Genomic DNA, 16,065 nt, shown 5'->3' on the forward strand with positions numbered 1-16,065 from the left:
ATGACCACAGATTCTTCTAAGCTCTCAGCTGGAAACTCCCTGTAAGTCAGAACTGCATGTACTCTGTTATAAGTGGCTTTTGTTATGCAGCAGAGTTTTCACTGGAAGTACAATGATACAATCCAACTCATTTGTATTTGAATTTTGAAACCCAATCCATATATACATAATACTTTTGATATTGATCTTGCAGGGTCCTTAACTGAAAAGACTGTCAATTCATGAATCATTTTGACAACAAAGACAGATCTGCATGTGAAAAAAAAATCTAAGAAAATAAGAAATAAAAATATAAACCAGGAATTGAACATTTTCTCTCATTTTTCCCCACTTGCGAGGTACATTTACAGGATTTAATTCAAGACACTACGAATTCTTTTTCTCACACTGTGTTCAGGTTGACATTTAAAGGTACATCAATTGCACAAGACAGGAAACTAACTAATAGTATGGTTGCTGTTAGCATTAATAACACCATTTTCATTGCCTCATATAGTTTCCACTGTTCTTTATGGCACGCAAAAGCTATTAATTTTACCTCATCAAAATTTGCCTCTTTTAATGATGTTATTGAAACTGTTTAATGAGTCACCATTTTTTGAACATTTCCTTCTGAAGAATAATTTAAAGAGAATTTTAATTAATTAACACAGAAAGATTTGAGTTACTTCAGCCCACTACCACCCAGAAGGATCTTAAATGCTTGATTTTTTAAAAATGGGCATGATAGGTTTATCTGCAAACCGTGTGTCTCATATGCATGTTCAGTGATTTTCAAATGTTGATGACTGGCATTCTATGATTTATTTAGGAAATCCACCCAAATGACATTTAACTTCGTCAAAACTGTTCCGTGCTGGGCTTTTTGTTATCTCAGAATGAATATTGGGTAGGCGATGGTTGAGGTTTATGCTTTTAGACACTTTACATAAGCTGAGTATGTTAGGGATAGAATCTGAAGTCTTCTAGGTTCAGTCTTTCAGCAGTGGAGGAAAACCAGGTATCCTTACAAGGCAATTCATCCCAGCCTACCATGGATCTGGTGACCTCTGGAACTGCCTCTCTCCACTGATTATAACGTGAGGTTAAGCAACTGATTTGGGCTAACTTAACAGATGGCTAAAATGAGGCACCGTGAATTCCATTTGACCCATTTTGGTTTAGTTGAGAGCCTTACAACTGTTCACTCAGGGTCTAGCATGAGTGCCTTTAGTGTGACTTTGTTTTGGGCACACAAACTTTGATTAATCCCACATAACTTCTAATGCTAATCTGTTGTACCTGAGTGCAGCCAGCCCAGGTTTCCTTTGTGGATAGATGAGACCTTAAGTGGAATGATGCATTACCCTCTGGACACAGACAGCCAAGGACAACTATGCTGATGCTTCTCAGTCAAGTGCTGCAAGTTAGGTAGGATGAACTTGAGCTCCAGTGAAAAGAAACTCATTTTAGAAGGAATTTTTTTTGCTAGTCAACTGAAGTGCAAATATAACTGCAGAATTGCCTCACTTAAGCACATCAGCCACATAAAAGCTAAATGCGTTAGGGCTTGACATTTGAAAGAACTGGAAAAACGCAGGTGGTTTGAAATTGCTGTCTGTATTATACTGCTTCTCCAGCTAACATCCAAGTTGTCTGCCTTTTGTCACTAGAAGTGCCTTATTGAATGCAGTTAACATGTATACCCATTTTGTGAGTATAATGAATTTTTTTTATGTCCAGATTTTAAGAGCAAGGATTAAAATACTTTTTTTTTCCCCCATAGTTTTCATGGATTCTGTTGCTGCTGATTTATGCTCTGTTTCTGTCACTAATTAGATTGCTGAGCTGCGTGAACTTGAATATATTGAAGATCTGCCTCTCCTCAGAGTTTTAAATCTTTTAAAAAATCCTGTACAGGTAAGAAAGAACTAAAGAGGAAGCCAAAAATAAGAACCTAGAACTGCTGTTTTGGATCACACCAGAATCCATTTAGCCCCAGTTTCTATCTCTGAGAGTGGCCAGGCCATTTCAGGGAACAAGTACAAGAAATAATGAATGATGGTTTCCCCGGCATGGTTACCCAACTTTGTCTGGGAACTTTTTCTGAAGCAAAGCTGCATATGAATCATGATATTTAATATCCACATAGTAAATCCATTAATTTTTTTATTTCCATTTGTAAATCCATTTATATGTTTGTACTCACAGTATGCCATGATTTTTGTTCCAGAGAAGGTTCCCTTTTTGTTTGCTTTGAAGGTCTGTACCTGATTGTTCCTAGGAAAAGCTCAAAGGAACTTAATAGTACCCCTTTTAAAATCATGTGTCTCTTTTCTTCTTTAGGATTTACTCAGTTCTCATTTATGGCTCCCATAATATTCCTCAATTAATGAATTAAACTTCCATTTTATAAACAACAAGATTGGTAAAATATCAGAAATTCTGACTTTGACTCTGCATTTGTAATTTGTCCCGAGTGATTAAAGATAATTCTATTCTGACTTTTGTGTTTTCTAAATTCTGTATGAATTTTACAGTGATTTCCAATGTCAAAGAGAAGAAAAACGTTCAGGGTTTAACTTCTCCTTCCTGTAATTGCCAGTTTTGTATTGGCTTTTGTGAGAATGGTCCGTTGTGGCACACAATGAAATTAGTGTGGAAAGATACCCAAAATAGGCTGTCCACTGGTTCCCTGTAATCTGAAAGCCTTTTTCTGTTTAGATGTCCTTCCCCTAAGCAACGCCTGATACTATTCCTTTCAATTGCTGTTTTAATAACTTATACATGCAGCAATCATCTTAAGACAGCTCTCTGAATTTCAGTGGTTTTTAACAGGACCTTACTGGTTTTAGAACTAAGAAGCTTCATGAACTTGCAAGTGTCAACTTTTTAATTTGATTTTTAATTATTCTTTTTTATTGTCTCAGACTTAAAAGCATATATGATGGCAAATTTATAATGCAAATTATCTTTTGAAGTTCCTACAGTACTACAAAGGTTAGAAGTATTAACCATAGTTTATTACATAATCCCAGTATAGAAAATGCTTTTGGTTCTCCAGCAGCCTTTCTTTGTGTTCTAGTGGGTGTGGTGGTGATTTTTAAATTCCCATCCTGACCTTTTGAACAATGTATTGCAGACTTTTGAACAACTCTTAGCTTTTATTGCAGAAGCTAAGCTTATGGTGGGGGGTCAATTTGTACAGTGTATTGACATCCTTCAGAGTAAAAAGCTTTTTGTGTTGCGATGTATTAAGGCCAATTTAACTTCAACCAATTGAAGTTCAATATTAGATTGATGAAGTTAAGCATGTCAAAGTGGAAAATTTGTCCTTCAGGAACAAAGAGATTATTGGCTCTTGGTGATTTTCATGGTGCTCCAACTAACAGAACTGGACCTCAAGAAGATTTCAGTGGAAGAAAAGGTATGTAAACATCATATCATTCTGGAATTTTTCTAAATAAAGAAATAAAAAACTGCATGCAAATATAGCTTTGTAGTCATTTAGATGTGACAATCTTCCATGTTTCAGCCTCCAAGATAGGCTACAAATTCAGAGACTTCTGCTTTTAAATCCAGATATAATTCTACAGAATTTCTGGAGCAGTTGTGGTATGTAAAAACGCAAAGCTTAACTAAAAGCTTTGTTCAGTGAAGAAATTTACTTGGCAGCCATTGTTACTCAGCTAGTGAATCTAAACAGGCAACTACATTCATGAAATACTCTGAGGTGATAACCACTGTGCTACTTCTAAAATACCAGGGTTTTTTTTTTGGGGGGCGGGGGGGGGGGGGGGGGGTCATGGACAGCAAACTGAACTCTGAAAGTTATAATGATTCTTGTTTCCCGTTCTACTCCACAGAGCTTTCACTGTAAAATCTTCTCCCCCAAAAAACCTGCTCAGACTGCTTACAGTAACTGTCTATTGTAACAGAAACCTTTCCCTCTTGTGCTGCTTTTACTGTAATTTGGTTGCTGCGTGTACTATTTGGGCCCAAGCCATGCTAGAACTGTTAGGATTAACAGCTGCCAATTGGGGTTGGATTTCAGGGAATTATCCTTTAAAAATGATCCTTACAGGAAATTCATCGCTCCTAACTTTAGCTGCATAAATATTAGGGTTCCTGTTTAATGCCAGGCTCACTCTATCATGAACACAGAGAAGGGATGATACCAGAGTGTAATTTACCCCACCTACCCGAGATGTTGACCTTACTCTTTGTTTTATGTGGCAATCTGTTTTCCTTCCAATAAAATTTTGAATATGTTAAAGAATTTTTTCTTTCTCTATGGACTATAAAAGTAAGCCTGGATGACTGGTTTAGACTAGCACTTAACTTTTGGATAATTAAAGTTATTTCAGAGAATTCTCTCCTCAGGTTATTTTAGGATGTCTACTCTAGCCTCATAAATTCCCTTGTCAAACTAAATTTGGAGGCACCGGCTCGTCTGTCTCACTAACACAAAATGGATATACAGAAATGTTGTAGTTTAGATCAGAAGTGTAGTTTTGAAGTGAAACTCCTAGTTGTCCAACCTGCCATGCTTTATTCTCATTGTGGAATAGTCTTGCAATATATGAACTAGACTTCTTTTGGATTAACCTTAACCAGATGATGTGCGCCAGGATGGGCCTAATGTGCTCCTAGCCACTAATTCAGACCAAAGGACCAAACCAGAGCTTGAGTAAAATGATCTTACTTCCCCCACTCCCCCCAAAATAGTGTGGACACTGGGTCCCAAGTACTGAGTGCTTTGCTTTGAAAATCCACTCCTATTGCACTATACTGCTTGCTAATATAGGCATGGCTGTCATCGGAGCTGCTTGCGGTTATTTTGCAGCAGTGTCGGCTAGTTGATATTTGATGGTTTACATGAAATGACTCAGTAGTTCTTAAGTTGTTTCTGAGTGGATAGCATTAATACTACCAAAAAATATACAAACCATTAGCAGTCAGTACCCTCAATAGAGCTTTCAAGAGAATGGATGGAGGGAATCCTTGGAGTTTGAGTGCTCTCCTCCCAGGAAAGACAGAAATGCATTGTCAGGAGAAAACTGCAGTTTGCTTACTTTGTTATGCCCTTTCTGTTCCTGTTCTGACGAATAAATGAATGGCTTCAGTCCCTAAGGATTTTAGTTTGGCATCTTCCACCAGCATTGAGAACATGTAAATTAATGGATAATTAAAGGCAAAGAAAAATTACTTTGTATCTTATGTGGCATCCTGTTTTCTTTCCAGTAAAATGTTGAATATGTTAAAGATGGTAAGCTACATCTGGCTGCCTTCCATCCATCTATCAAATTGTGCTTAAATCTCCTGAAAAGATTTATGTAGCGGAGTGCTCACAGACAAGCCCAATACAAAGACTGACCCTCATAAATATGAAGCCATCATTATTCATAGCGATCTGCGAAGCATATTGCAGCTGGAAACAATTACATCACTGCTCTTCTTTATTTTGCCCCTAAACTGTGGAAACAGGTTGCTGCTGTGAATAAATATGATCCTCCTCCAGAAGTTGTTGCTGCTAGAGATCACATGACTCATGTTATGTATAGCATGCTGCAGCCCCAGAGAATCTTTGACAGGTAAGCTTACCTCCACTTCCCATCTGCTCCTGAGGGTGGCACTCAAGTAAAGCAGAATACGTTGTCATATTTAGAGGGACATTTTTCTGTCCCTCTCCCACCTATAAATTAATCTAGCGAAGAGGAGAAGTTCTATAGTATTCTGTTAGCAGTCTGGAAATTAGGCAAATCTTATTTGGTTGAAATTGATTATGAAATGAAGTTAGTCATTCACCTCTGAAGACTAAGACAGATTGTCCACAGCTCCATTTCTTTTAAACAATCTGTTGAAACAGATGGCCATTTGCACCATAAATGAAAGACACAAAATTTCTACCAATACCCAAAGGCAATTTAAAAATCTCTAGAGGGAGAAAAGAGCTGTAAAACCTATCTTCTTCCTATTCTGCTTACTCCTTCTCTTCAAACTGTTGGCATCCCATTGTGAGCAAAATGGCTTTATTTTGTGGCTTTAGGACACATTTTATATTCATAAGGTGAAATTTTCAAGTTTGTACTTAGGGAAGTCCAGCTACTTCTGCCTTTGGGAGGAGATGATGCTGACTGCCACGTAAAGCACAGAAGGGAGAGGCAAATAATGCTCTTTTTCCAGTGTTGCCATTGCTATGCCAGGTGACTTCTCTCAGTCTCATTTCTCATCTAGAAAATGGAAATAGCCATACTTTGCTGCTCTGCAGAGGTGTTATGATATTTGCTTGATGAATGCTTGGAAGATGCTTTGACATACTCTCATGGAAGATACTATGAAATATAGATGGTTTATTATTATATTTGCTACAGTGGGCACTGAGATCAACTTTTGTGCCCCACACCCTGTTTTAGCACCATTTTGGACATCTTAATTCATAATGAGTAATCTGATTTAAGATCCATGAATTAGTAACTCAGAAAATTATATTTTTAGAATAGCTTTATTGTGAGTCTTGTCTTTTCTGGAATTGTCAACGAAAGACAGGAACCAGCCCAGTGGTGATGATAGCTTTGAGAATTCTTAACGGCCTATGAAAAAAAACCCCGAAGATTTATTTACTGTTTTGCAGGGCTGGAGATGTCTTAAAAAAAAAAAAAAGCACAATAGTTTTACCTAAAGGCATGGATTTCTTCCAGTGCAGACACAGGCTCTATTTAAATACTTGTTTATTGGATTATGTATGTGTATTTTCATTGCTGGAAAGAAACAATTCTGTCTTCTGTCAGAGGTATTGTATACACAAACATATAAACATGCAGACCAGCATTTATGGTACTGACCAAAATTGTTAATGATGCTTTGAATGTTTGCCCATGCTCAGCTGGAAAGCACACAACGCAGTCATTAATGAAATCTTCCTAATGATGATGTGTTACAGTCTTCTACACTATAAAATGCTTATTGGAGCCAGATTGGTATAGTTCATTTGCTTCTATCTTTTTAGATGAGATTATAATTAATTCTGTTTTAGTAATATCTCTATTAAAAATAAAACCTGAAAACGAAGCAAGAAGTTACATCGTTGCGTACTCTGCAGTCAGAAAACATTAGCATTAAGTTTCTTATGCTGTTTCCTCTCTCTGTGTGCCTTGTGATTCTATCTTTAATTACATGGTAACACACCACTGAACAATATTATGTGTATTTTTCCCCCCTACTAAAAATGAATGTGACATTTTAAAAGGTAGCTTGATCATAGTTATAACTGCTACATGGGGAGCTCTTTAGTCTGTTGGGCTCTTCAGTCTATTGGGCAGGTACATGATGAGACTTGGTATCTGGCTATTGAGGATGAATTCATTCAGAGAAGAAATAGAGCATGATTATTTTTAACAATGAAAGTAATTAACCATTGGAACAATTTACCAAGAGAACCAAGAATTCTCCACAACTAGAACGTTTTTAATTAAAATATGCTCTAACGGAACCCCAGGTATCAGGCTTGAAACAACTAACTCGGGGAAATCCTGTAGCCAATGCGATGAGGGGAGTCTGACTTGGTGAGCACAGTAGTCCCTTCTGGCCTTGAAATCTATTAATCTTGCACAGCAGTGTATTACTTTACTCGCCAAAGACAAAGCAAGTTGGAACATGCACATTAAATGAGCCAAGAACTCTTTACGAGATACTGCTTACACGTTGTAGGAAAACCAAAACTTTTAGTTTATCTTTTGAGAACCAGTGAGTGGTGATGTAATGAAAGATAGTATTATGGAAATGTTCTCCATGTTCTTCTGGTGAAATAATAAATCCAAGGAATTTGAGGATGTGAGGAATCTGAGCAATGGAAATTTATTTAAGAGAATTTGAATTCCAAGTATAATCATGTCAAGTATCATTACTGGATATAACACGTCCTTGTAAAAGAAAAGATTACAGTGGAATTCTGCAATTTGCAAGCATATAACAAGTTCTGTGCATGGAGAAGGAATATATTAAAATTATGTTGAAGCTAAGGGTTCTGTCTTCACAGACCTGCCTTGACATCATTATTCACGAAGGGCATGGCCTTGAGCACGAATTATTATTCTTTCTGATATGTCTTGATAATTTTTGAATCTCTAGTCACTAAGCATGTTTCCTGGAATTCCCGGCTTTGAAATGGTTCATTTATAACAATGCACTTGTAGTATCCACAACTGTCACTAATACCTCCTGGGATCATGTTGTCTTAAACTGGTTTTTTCCTTACCACAAATGTCAGAAAAGGGAAGGACAGTCTGAACAGCTCAAATAATCAAGAGAGGAGGAAGATATTTCTTAAATTGAACAGAATGTCATAACCTAACAGATTCAGATAAGGATTTTTTAAATGTATTTTTACCTTCAGTATTTTTAATGTATTGTGCTACTAAGCTTATTGTGCTAATGTTGTCTAATGTTTTGTAAATGTCACCAAGCGGCACAGTAAGTAAAAAATCCTTAAATCTCCCAAGGGTTCTGCTACTCTCTTGCTTTAAAATAGTCTAGTGGATGGAACACTGAACCAGGATCTGGGTTCATTTCACCATTTAGTAGCAGCACATATGTACAGACTCAAGCCAGTCTCTTAATTTATTAGGTGTACCTGTTATTTCTTCTGTGAGGATAGTACTCCACAGGAGAATTAGGAGACTGAATTGCATTATTACCTTAGTGCTTCTGAAGCATCAAGTGCCATTATATACATATAGTCTGGTAGATAATAGAGCTGGTTTGGTGAACCTAAAATAGGAGTAAAGCCATTACTTTGAAATCTTTTTCCACCGTGCTTGTGTTGGATGGTTATCATTACTTTTTACAGAGTTAGTTACTTGTAAGAGAAAAGGTAAAAGAAGTATACTCTGTTTTCTGGTATTTGTTTTCACCTGTTTTCAATCACATTAAATGAAAGCTAAACACACATTGGTAGTTTTCTTCCACTTTAAAATTTAAATTTAGGTAAAGCTATTTATTAGTTAAAAGTAAGTGGGTTTGAAATCATTTCAACTATTTCTGACATATTATCAAGTGGCATGGTCTTAAGATCTAGCTGAGATTTAAAAATGAGAGTCCAAAGTTGCATTCCATTTTTAGCTGTCTAAATAACTTGCTGGACACTCAAAAGTGCAGAAATGCTATTCATTCTAGTATTTACCACAGGAAGTAGAAATTTGAGGATCTAACCATCTGCTCAGCATGGAGAAAATGGAGGGCTTTGCATTTTTGCAGCACTTTGGGTTCTTTTATTGTAGTGTTATTTGTGTTCAGTGGAGTTTAATGATCTTAGTGTTTTTCATTGTGTTGAATTGAAGAGTTCTTTACAAATTGCCACCTTTATCTGGCAAGGCCATGGAAGTCAGCAAGATTACATGCAGGAGTGCATAAAGGTTTGTAGGACTGAGTCCAGGTTCATGCTAGGCTTATTATCCTGACCATTAAAATATTACCATCTCTGCAATAGACTTGGAAAACTCTTAAACAAATCCCAGCAACACCGTAACTGCAGAGGGAGCTTTAGAAAAGGCTATAAATCAGAAAAGATTATAGTAGACATAACATTATTCCTTTTGCAAAAGAGACCCAGGGGTCTTTCTTTAATGCAGTATTTTGTGCTATTTTTATGTTTAGAGCATATCAAACTGAGCACATGCTTCTCCTGGTTTTTCTCTACACTGTGAACAATGCGACTAGTGTGATAGACAGATGAGATTAGTTGATATGATGATAAAGTCTCTGCAGAAGCTTTTTACAAAGTTGCTGAAGACTTCATTTGTAGGTAATGTAATGGCTCCTTGTTTTCCTTTCTTGTAGTACTTTACCTAGCCTTGATGCTCCCTACCCCATGCTGGTATTAGTTGGCCCCCTAGCCTGTGGTAAGAGAGAGCTTACTCATAAGATCTGCAGACAGTTCAACAATTTCTTCAGATACGGGTAAGTTTGCTCCATAAGTTTAAAAGAACTCCACGTGCTCAAGGCTAGAATTGCTGGTGGGGTTTTTTTGTTGTTGTTTTGGGTTTTTTTTCTAAAGAAGTTAAAAGTTAAAGAAAACCAATAAATGTTCATTGCTATGCATTTTATCTCTTCCCAGGGCTTGATTGCCTGAAGTCATCAAATACTTCCTTAAAAGAAAAGCTATTTAAATTACCATGTTCTTTTCAAAGGTGAACAGCAAACAAACAAACAAAAATGTGTCATTTAGTGCTCCTTTTATTGATCTGTTCTATCTATGCTCACTAATGCCCCTCAACCTAAGCATCTGTTTAGATATGTATGCATTTCTCTTAATTTTTGTAATGTACCTGCATATAAACACATTAGCATGCATGTGCAGACTGCATCCAGAAGCTAGGAAAGGAAGCAAGTGCAATTGCTGGACCAGTTTATTATCCTGTGAGTAGTGTTATCAAAGCAAATGGCACCTTTCAGACTTCACCACCTGCTGGGAGGACTAATTCTCCCTATCTGAAAGGCCTGAATTATGATCCTTACCGCCCTGGGCTCCCTGTGTATTTAGTGGAGAGAAACTATCTCTTTCCAAGGGAGACTGAGCCTTTGTGAATCACTTCACTGAGGTACCTACCTATTTTCAGTGCACAGTAGATAGGAAGTCTGGCTAAGTTAGATCACCACTATCTGTTGCCTAAAATTAGGTGGTTCAGGCTGTTCCTTTTGTCCACCCATTCCATTCTTTACATTACCTAATGTTCATAGGTCCTATAGCACACACTATTCAGCACTGGTCTGTATTCCTGTTATATTGTCTATCCTTTATTTTCTCAGATTTTTTATTACACGCATTTATCCATTCATTTTTAACCAGACTTTGGCCGTAGTTTCACGTATATAGCGTTTGCCACAATAGGACCTGGGTATATGTTTGTGCACTCTTAGGTACTCAAGTGGTGAGTTGCAAGAAAGGGACCATGGGCACATGCATATGTGAGAATCATTCCTCAGAGTTCTTAGCATCACAGGACCATGCTCTGCATGTCGATGTGATGTTTAGTAGTAGCCTTCTTCTCTAGCATAATATACCATGGTGAAGGAGCTTATATGTATTTCTGTCTGCTCTGTACTCAGATTATAGCCACTTGCTGGATTAGATCATTAAACTGGCAAGTTGAGAGAGGACATTTTAAGAAAAGATCTGTGAAGGTTATGTGACTGGAAAAATGACTTTTTGCCTTTCTTTAAAGCAACTACTATGTTTTGAAAGACTAGATTGGAAATTACAAACTAATTGAATGCCAACTGAAATTTTCCAAGCACTATGTGGTTTTTTTTAAGAGCATTGTTCTTATACTGTGTATTTTATTTCCTAAAAGTTGTATGCATGAGGGGAAAGAAAAGGGAGACAGACAGAATCTTAACAGAGCAGAAAATTGCAACCATAAAGCAAAGTTGTATTTTAATTATTCAGTGGAGATTTAAGCAATTTTATGGCTTACACTTTTAAATTTCAAACATTCCACTCATTAAAAATGTATTTCATGCAAGATACCCTGGCAGTTTGAATGTAAACATGGCCTTGCAATTAAAAAGGGTTGTAATGTTTAAAAGTGTTTCAAAAAATAAAGTGAAATTGGACCCTCAAACCATCTGGCTAGTGCTCAGGAATGACCTTTAAAGCTGGATGCGTTCATAATATCTTAAAAAAAATCAGGCCTTTGAAGTGAAATTTTACAGAGTCCATGTGTGGCACACTGTTCTCATTTGCCACAGCTTGCTGATAAAAAAAAAGTGACACCCTCTAATGCCGTGATAGTTAAGATCTGTCAAGGTCTGCATTATAGACTAAATTTCTTAATGGTTTATAACTCGGCTACCTTGAATAAATGAACAGAAATGGCCTGGTAGGTGGTATACTAGTAGGTGGTATATTTTTTGCCATGTTTTCCAGGACAATGCAGCAGAAGTCAAAGAGTTAAAATGTTGTCTGTGTGAATCAATGCCAAAGCTGCACATTACACTTTTGTTCCTGTTATCCTACAATGTGAAAACTAAAAACAAAACCAAAGCAGAAACAAGTAGCAAAATATAACTTCCTAAGATAGAACATGAGCCACTGCATGCTTTAGTCTAAAATTGCTATGTGCATTGACTTAGCTGGAGTTCTCTGGTTTTGTTTGGTTTTTGGTTTTTTTTAGTGTTTTATCCTGGTAGTAAGCTCACGTATCTGAGGTTTATCCTATTGTCCTTATGTGGTGGCAGGCCATTACTTTTCCTGCCTTGTATCCCACTTATCTCCCTAGTTTCAGGATTGTTTCTCCCCTTTCTATTAGGGGTCTATTTAAAGATTGGTCTTTATATCTCTTTCTTAACCTCACAGTTCAGCCTAACTCCTAGTCTCCTTTTCCATATTTAGGATTCTACTTTATATCATCCACAAGCTGACATAACTGGAAAAAAAATGGTTTCATCATTTCTCTATTACAGGGTGCTGTGACAGCTTCAGTTCAGGCTATCCTGGGTTGGGGGGGATTTATAGCCAAAATGTAATGTTACATTTAAACTTTTTTTTGTATTTATGGGTTAATCTTTCAAATATGTGGCATTAGTGGTATGATTTGCACCTCTTTATATTTCTCATATTTCTTCTCTTCTTAAAAATAAAATGATTTGTAGTGTTCTCCCTTTCCCCCCCTCCTATTCCATAGCTGCTTCTATGATTGAAAACAGGTTATTTCTTTATTATACCATATATCTTCCAGTCCCTGTCACACTACCAGGGCAGCTTACTTTGGTGAAGAAAACAGACTTGATTACTATTTCGTTTCTCAAGAAGCATTTGACAAAATGGTCAACACAGTAAGTACCTGACTAGTATCCTAGTAGGCCTATTTCCTACACGCAGAGTGAACTCAAATTTTTGTCCAGGTCTGTTTTGTTTTTTTTTTTAATTAAGTTTGTGTCTGTGTGTGCATGCTTATTCACTCTACAGTTATGTGTCTTAAGTTCATAGAAACCACAAATTCATTGTATATTTATGCTATCTTCTGTATAAATGTATAGAAATTATTAAATGGGCATAATGGTCAGTAGGAATCTTTAAACAGTAGTATAATGTAGAAATAAACTTATTTTCATATCACAGAATCATAGAACCACAGAGTGGTTTGGGTTGGAAGGGACCTTAAAGAACATCTAGTTCCAACCCCCTGCCATGGGCAGAGACACCTTCCACTAGACCAGGTTGCTCCAAGCCCCATCCAACCTGGCCTTGAACACTGCCAGGGTTGGAGCATCGACCACCTCTCTGGGCAACCTGGGCCAGTGTTTCACCACCCTCATCATAAAAAATGTCTTCCTTATATCTAGTCTGAATCTACCCTCTTTCAGTTTAAAGCTATTACCCCTTGTCCTATCACTACATGCCCCCATAAAAAGTCCCTCTCCAGCTTTCTTGTAGGGTCCCTTTAGGTACTGCTAGAAGGTCTCCCCGGAGCTTTCTCTTCTCCAGGCTGAACAACCCCACTCTCTCAGCCTGTCCTCATAGGAGAGGTGCTCCAGCCCTCTGATCATCATATGCAAATATCTGGGGTGTGTGCAGGAAAGGAAAACTCTTGAAATAGCTGCCGCCATCTTTTTTTTTTTTTTTTTTTCCCCCTTTTCTTTTTTCAGAATCTTCCAGCAACCTGCAGGGAATACGGTCTTTTAAAGTTTAGCAAATTCACCCTAAAGGCATTGTGTCTCTCTGAAGGCAGTGTGCCTCTAGCTACTGTTTCTGATGCCTTTTGCTGCCTGCAATAAAACTTTGGCTTGAAAAGCCAAAACAGAGCTCATTATTTGTACATATACAAATGGGGGTGCCAACACAGTCTTAAGCAACTGATCTAGTCCTTAATGATAACTCTCAGTAATCAAGTAGTTTAATTTTAAAAGAATATAATCTACTTACATCTCTCTAGACATACTACTGGGAACCAAAGTTTCAGTTGTCAGGTTTTAACTTTGAAATTTCTTGGCCCATTATACATTCTCCTTGCAGATTTGTTTCTGTCTTCTCCTTTCTTTGGCATCTTCTATTTTATATGGCATGGCCATATGGTTTGATGTAATGTCAAAAGAAGGATGCCCCTTGCTTTAGATCTTGCTGTCTTTACAGTGTGAATGAATAACCAATAAAAGCTGTAACCTGTCAGCAGCTTGTTTTCAAGACATTGGTGTTTTATTATCCATGAACAATGTACAAGTCTGTACCCTGCAGGACTGGCTGTGTGCTCTTTGCTGCAAATTTTGTGCTCCCATTGGCTTCATTATGAGTGATGATTTAGGCAGGGAGAAACTTTGTAAGGAGAGAAAGCAAGGAAGTCCAGAGTGATTATGCTCCTTTAGGGAAGTTGTCTCCCTTAAAATATTTCCTTTGTCATTATACTTGCTGTTTTGAATTTCAGGGCAAGTTTATAGCAACCTATAAATACAGTGGCTATTACTACGGACTTGGAAGAGACACTGTAGAATCAATTGCCAGAGAGGGTCTTGCAACCTGTGTTCACTTAGAAATAGAGGTAAGGATTACTTATTGCCTAACCAGTTTTGAATGAGTCATTCTGTGAGAACTGTCCTGGGGAGGAATTCATGCAGTTTGACTAAGGTTTGTTTCAGCTGCCTAGACAGAGCCACTTAGTGATACAAAAGACACCCTATGGTCTTCGGCCCAGCCTACAGCTGCTGGTGATACATTTGAACTAGTTGTGTGGGCTGCACTACAATCACTGGAGAGACAGTTGTTTGGTCAGATGAATGGCATTTTTAACTCCACTGCCTGTATCAAGTAGCTCTCCATTGTCTATCTGTTAACCACACCACTCCCTTTATAGACGCCCACATTTAGTCAGATAGATCCTTCTACTGGCTTCTTAATATTTCCTGGCCTATTTTTTCAGTCTTCAGCAGCCTCATCTCCCTACCACATCACCAGTACTTTCCATTACAGTGTCTTCAGCTTTTCAGCCATGTGCTTTCCACTGATCTGCAGCTTATATGTGACGAGTCTAGAGCTGAACACCAACTGATTACCCCTAAAAGAATGCCATGTTTCTCCTTTGCTGATGAAGCAATGGAGGATGCATGCAGGCCTGAGGCAATATTTTGGGCAGAACTATTAAAAGATGCAATCTCTGTGAGGGATTACTTTACCCTCTCTGAGGTTTGTCAGGTGCACATGCACAGATGGCAGAATCTCAGAAGTCATGCTGCGTTAGGAAACTAGGTCACAAACAAAGTGTCAAAACCTGTCTATTGGAATCCCAAAAGAATAACCTTTTAGATAATTTTCTAATTATGTACTTCTCATTATTTTAGATCAATATTTACTAGCTAGGGGTTGGAGTGACAAAAAAGCAAAGGCATGCTACACTTCCTTCCAAATTCTTTCTATAAAATAAGCTCCACCCATATGAGCTTCCAAAATGAGACACTCCGCAGAGTGCCCTGAATGTGATACTGAGTGTTGCTGGGTTTCACTGTGTTTGTAGGGCTCAGCTGTACCTCTGGGGGATTACTACAAGTTGATAGACACTACTACACTCCATGATGGATAAGGAAAAAAAATAATAGAAATAAAAAAGAAATGTAGGAGACTGCAGTGCTAACATAGGATCCTAAGTTGTGCATCCAGAGTTAGGGGAGTGACTAGGGAGACCTGAGCAAAAACTGATACTAAATTTAATTAATTTTAGAATGATTATTTTGTCTGTGAAACTGGTGATCAAAACCCTAGTTTTCAGTTAGGAACCTTAGTGTTCAGCAGGAGTTTTAGTCCCCTTTGGCCCATGTACACATTTACTGGCTTGCCTATAAATGTACAAATAACAGAATAGCAGCATGTCAGCACTAAAAAATAAGTAGCTCCTTCCTCAAATGGTCAGCAATGTAATGCTGCAGTCCTGCTCTTACGTGCCTGCTACTTGACTGATATTAAACAGCAAATTAATAACTTAATCTCTGTGTAGTTCCATTTCCTCTTTTTCCTCAGCCTTGTCAGAACTGTGAATCACCCTCAGTCTCCACTGGTTGTGATAGGCATTGAGTGTGTTTGTTGTCTTGCCAGACAGACAC

At 37.7% G+C, this 16,065-nt stretch overlaps 1 protein-coding gene across 1 annotated transcript in view; it reads left to right on the forward strand.

The window, feature by feature from the left end:
• LRGUK (leucine-rich repeats and guanylate kinase domain containing) overlaps positions 1-16,065 on the forward strand; it is a 52,850-nt gene that overhangs the window by 12,056 nt on the left and 24,729 nt on the right. The window contains 6 exon segments of the mRNA XM_010581026.1: positions 1,819-1,899; positions 3,320-3,406; positions 5,467-5,573; positions 9,817-9,936; positions 12,717-12,813; positions 14,400-14,513. Of these exon segments, the coding sequence (XP_010579328.1) occupies positions 1,819-1,899; positions 3,320-3,406; positions 5,467-5,573; positions 9,817-9,936; positions 12,717-12,813; positions 14,400-14,513 (606 nt within the window).

The sequence above is a fragment of the Haliaeetus leucocephalus genome, unplaced genomic scaffold (genome assembly GCF_000737465.1).
Source record: "Haliaeetus leucocephalus isolate CR32 unplaced genomic scaffold, Haliaeetus_leucocephalus-4.0 Scaffold751, whole genome shotgun sequence".
Lineage (NCBI taxonomy): Eukaryota > Metazoa > Chordata > Aves > Accipitriformes > Accipitridae > Haliaeetus > Haliaeetus leucocephalus.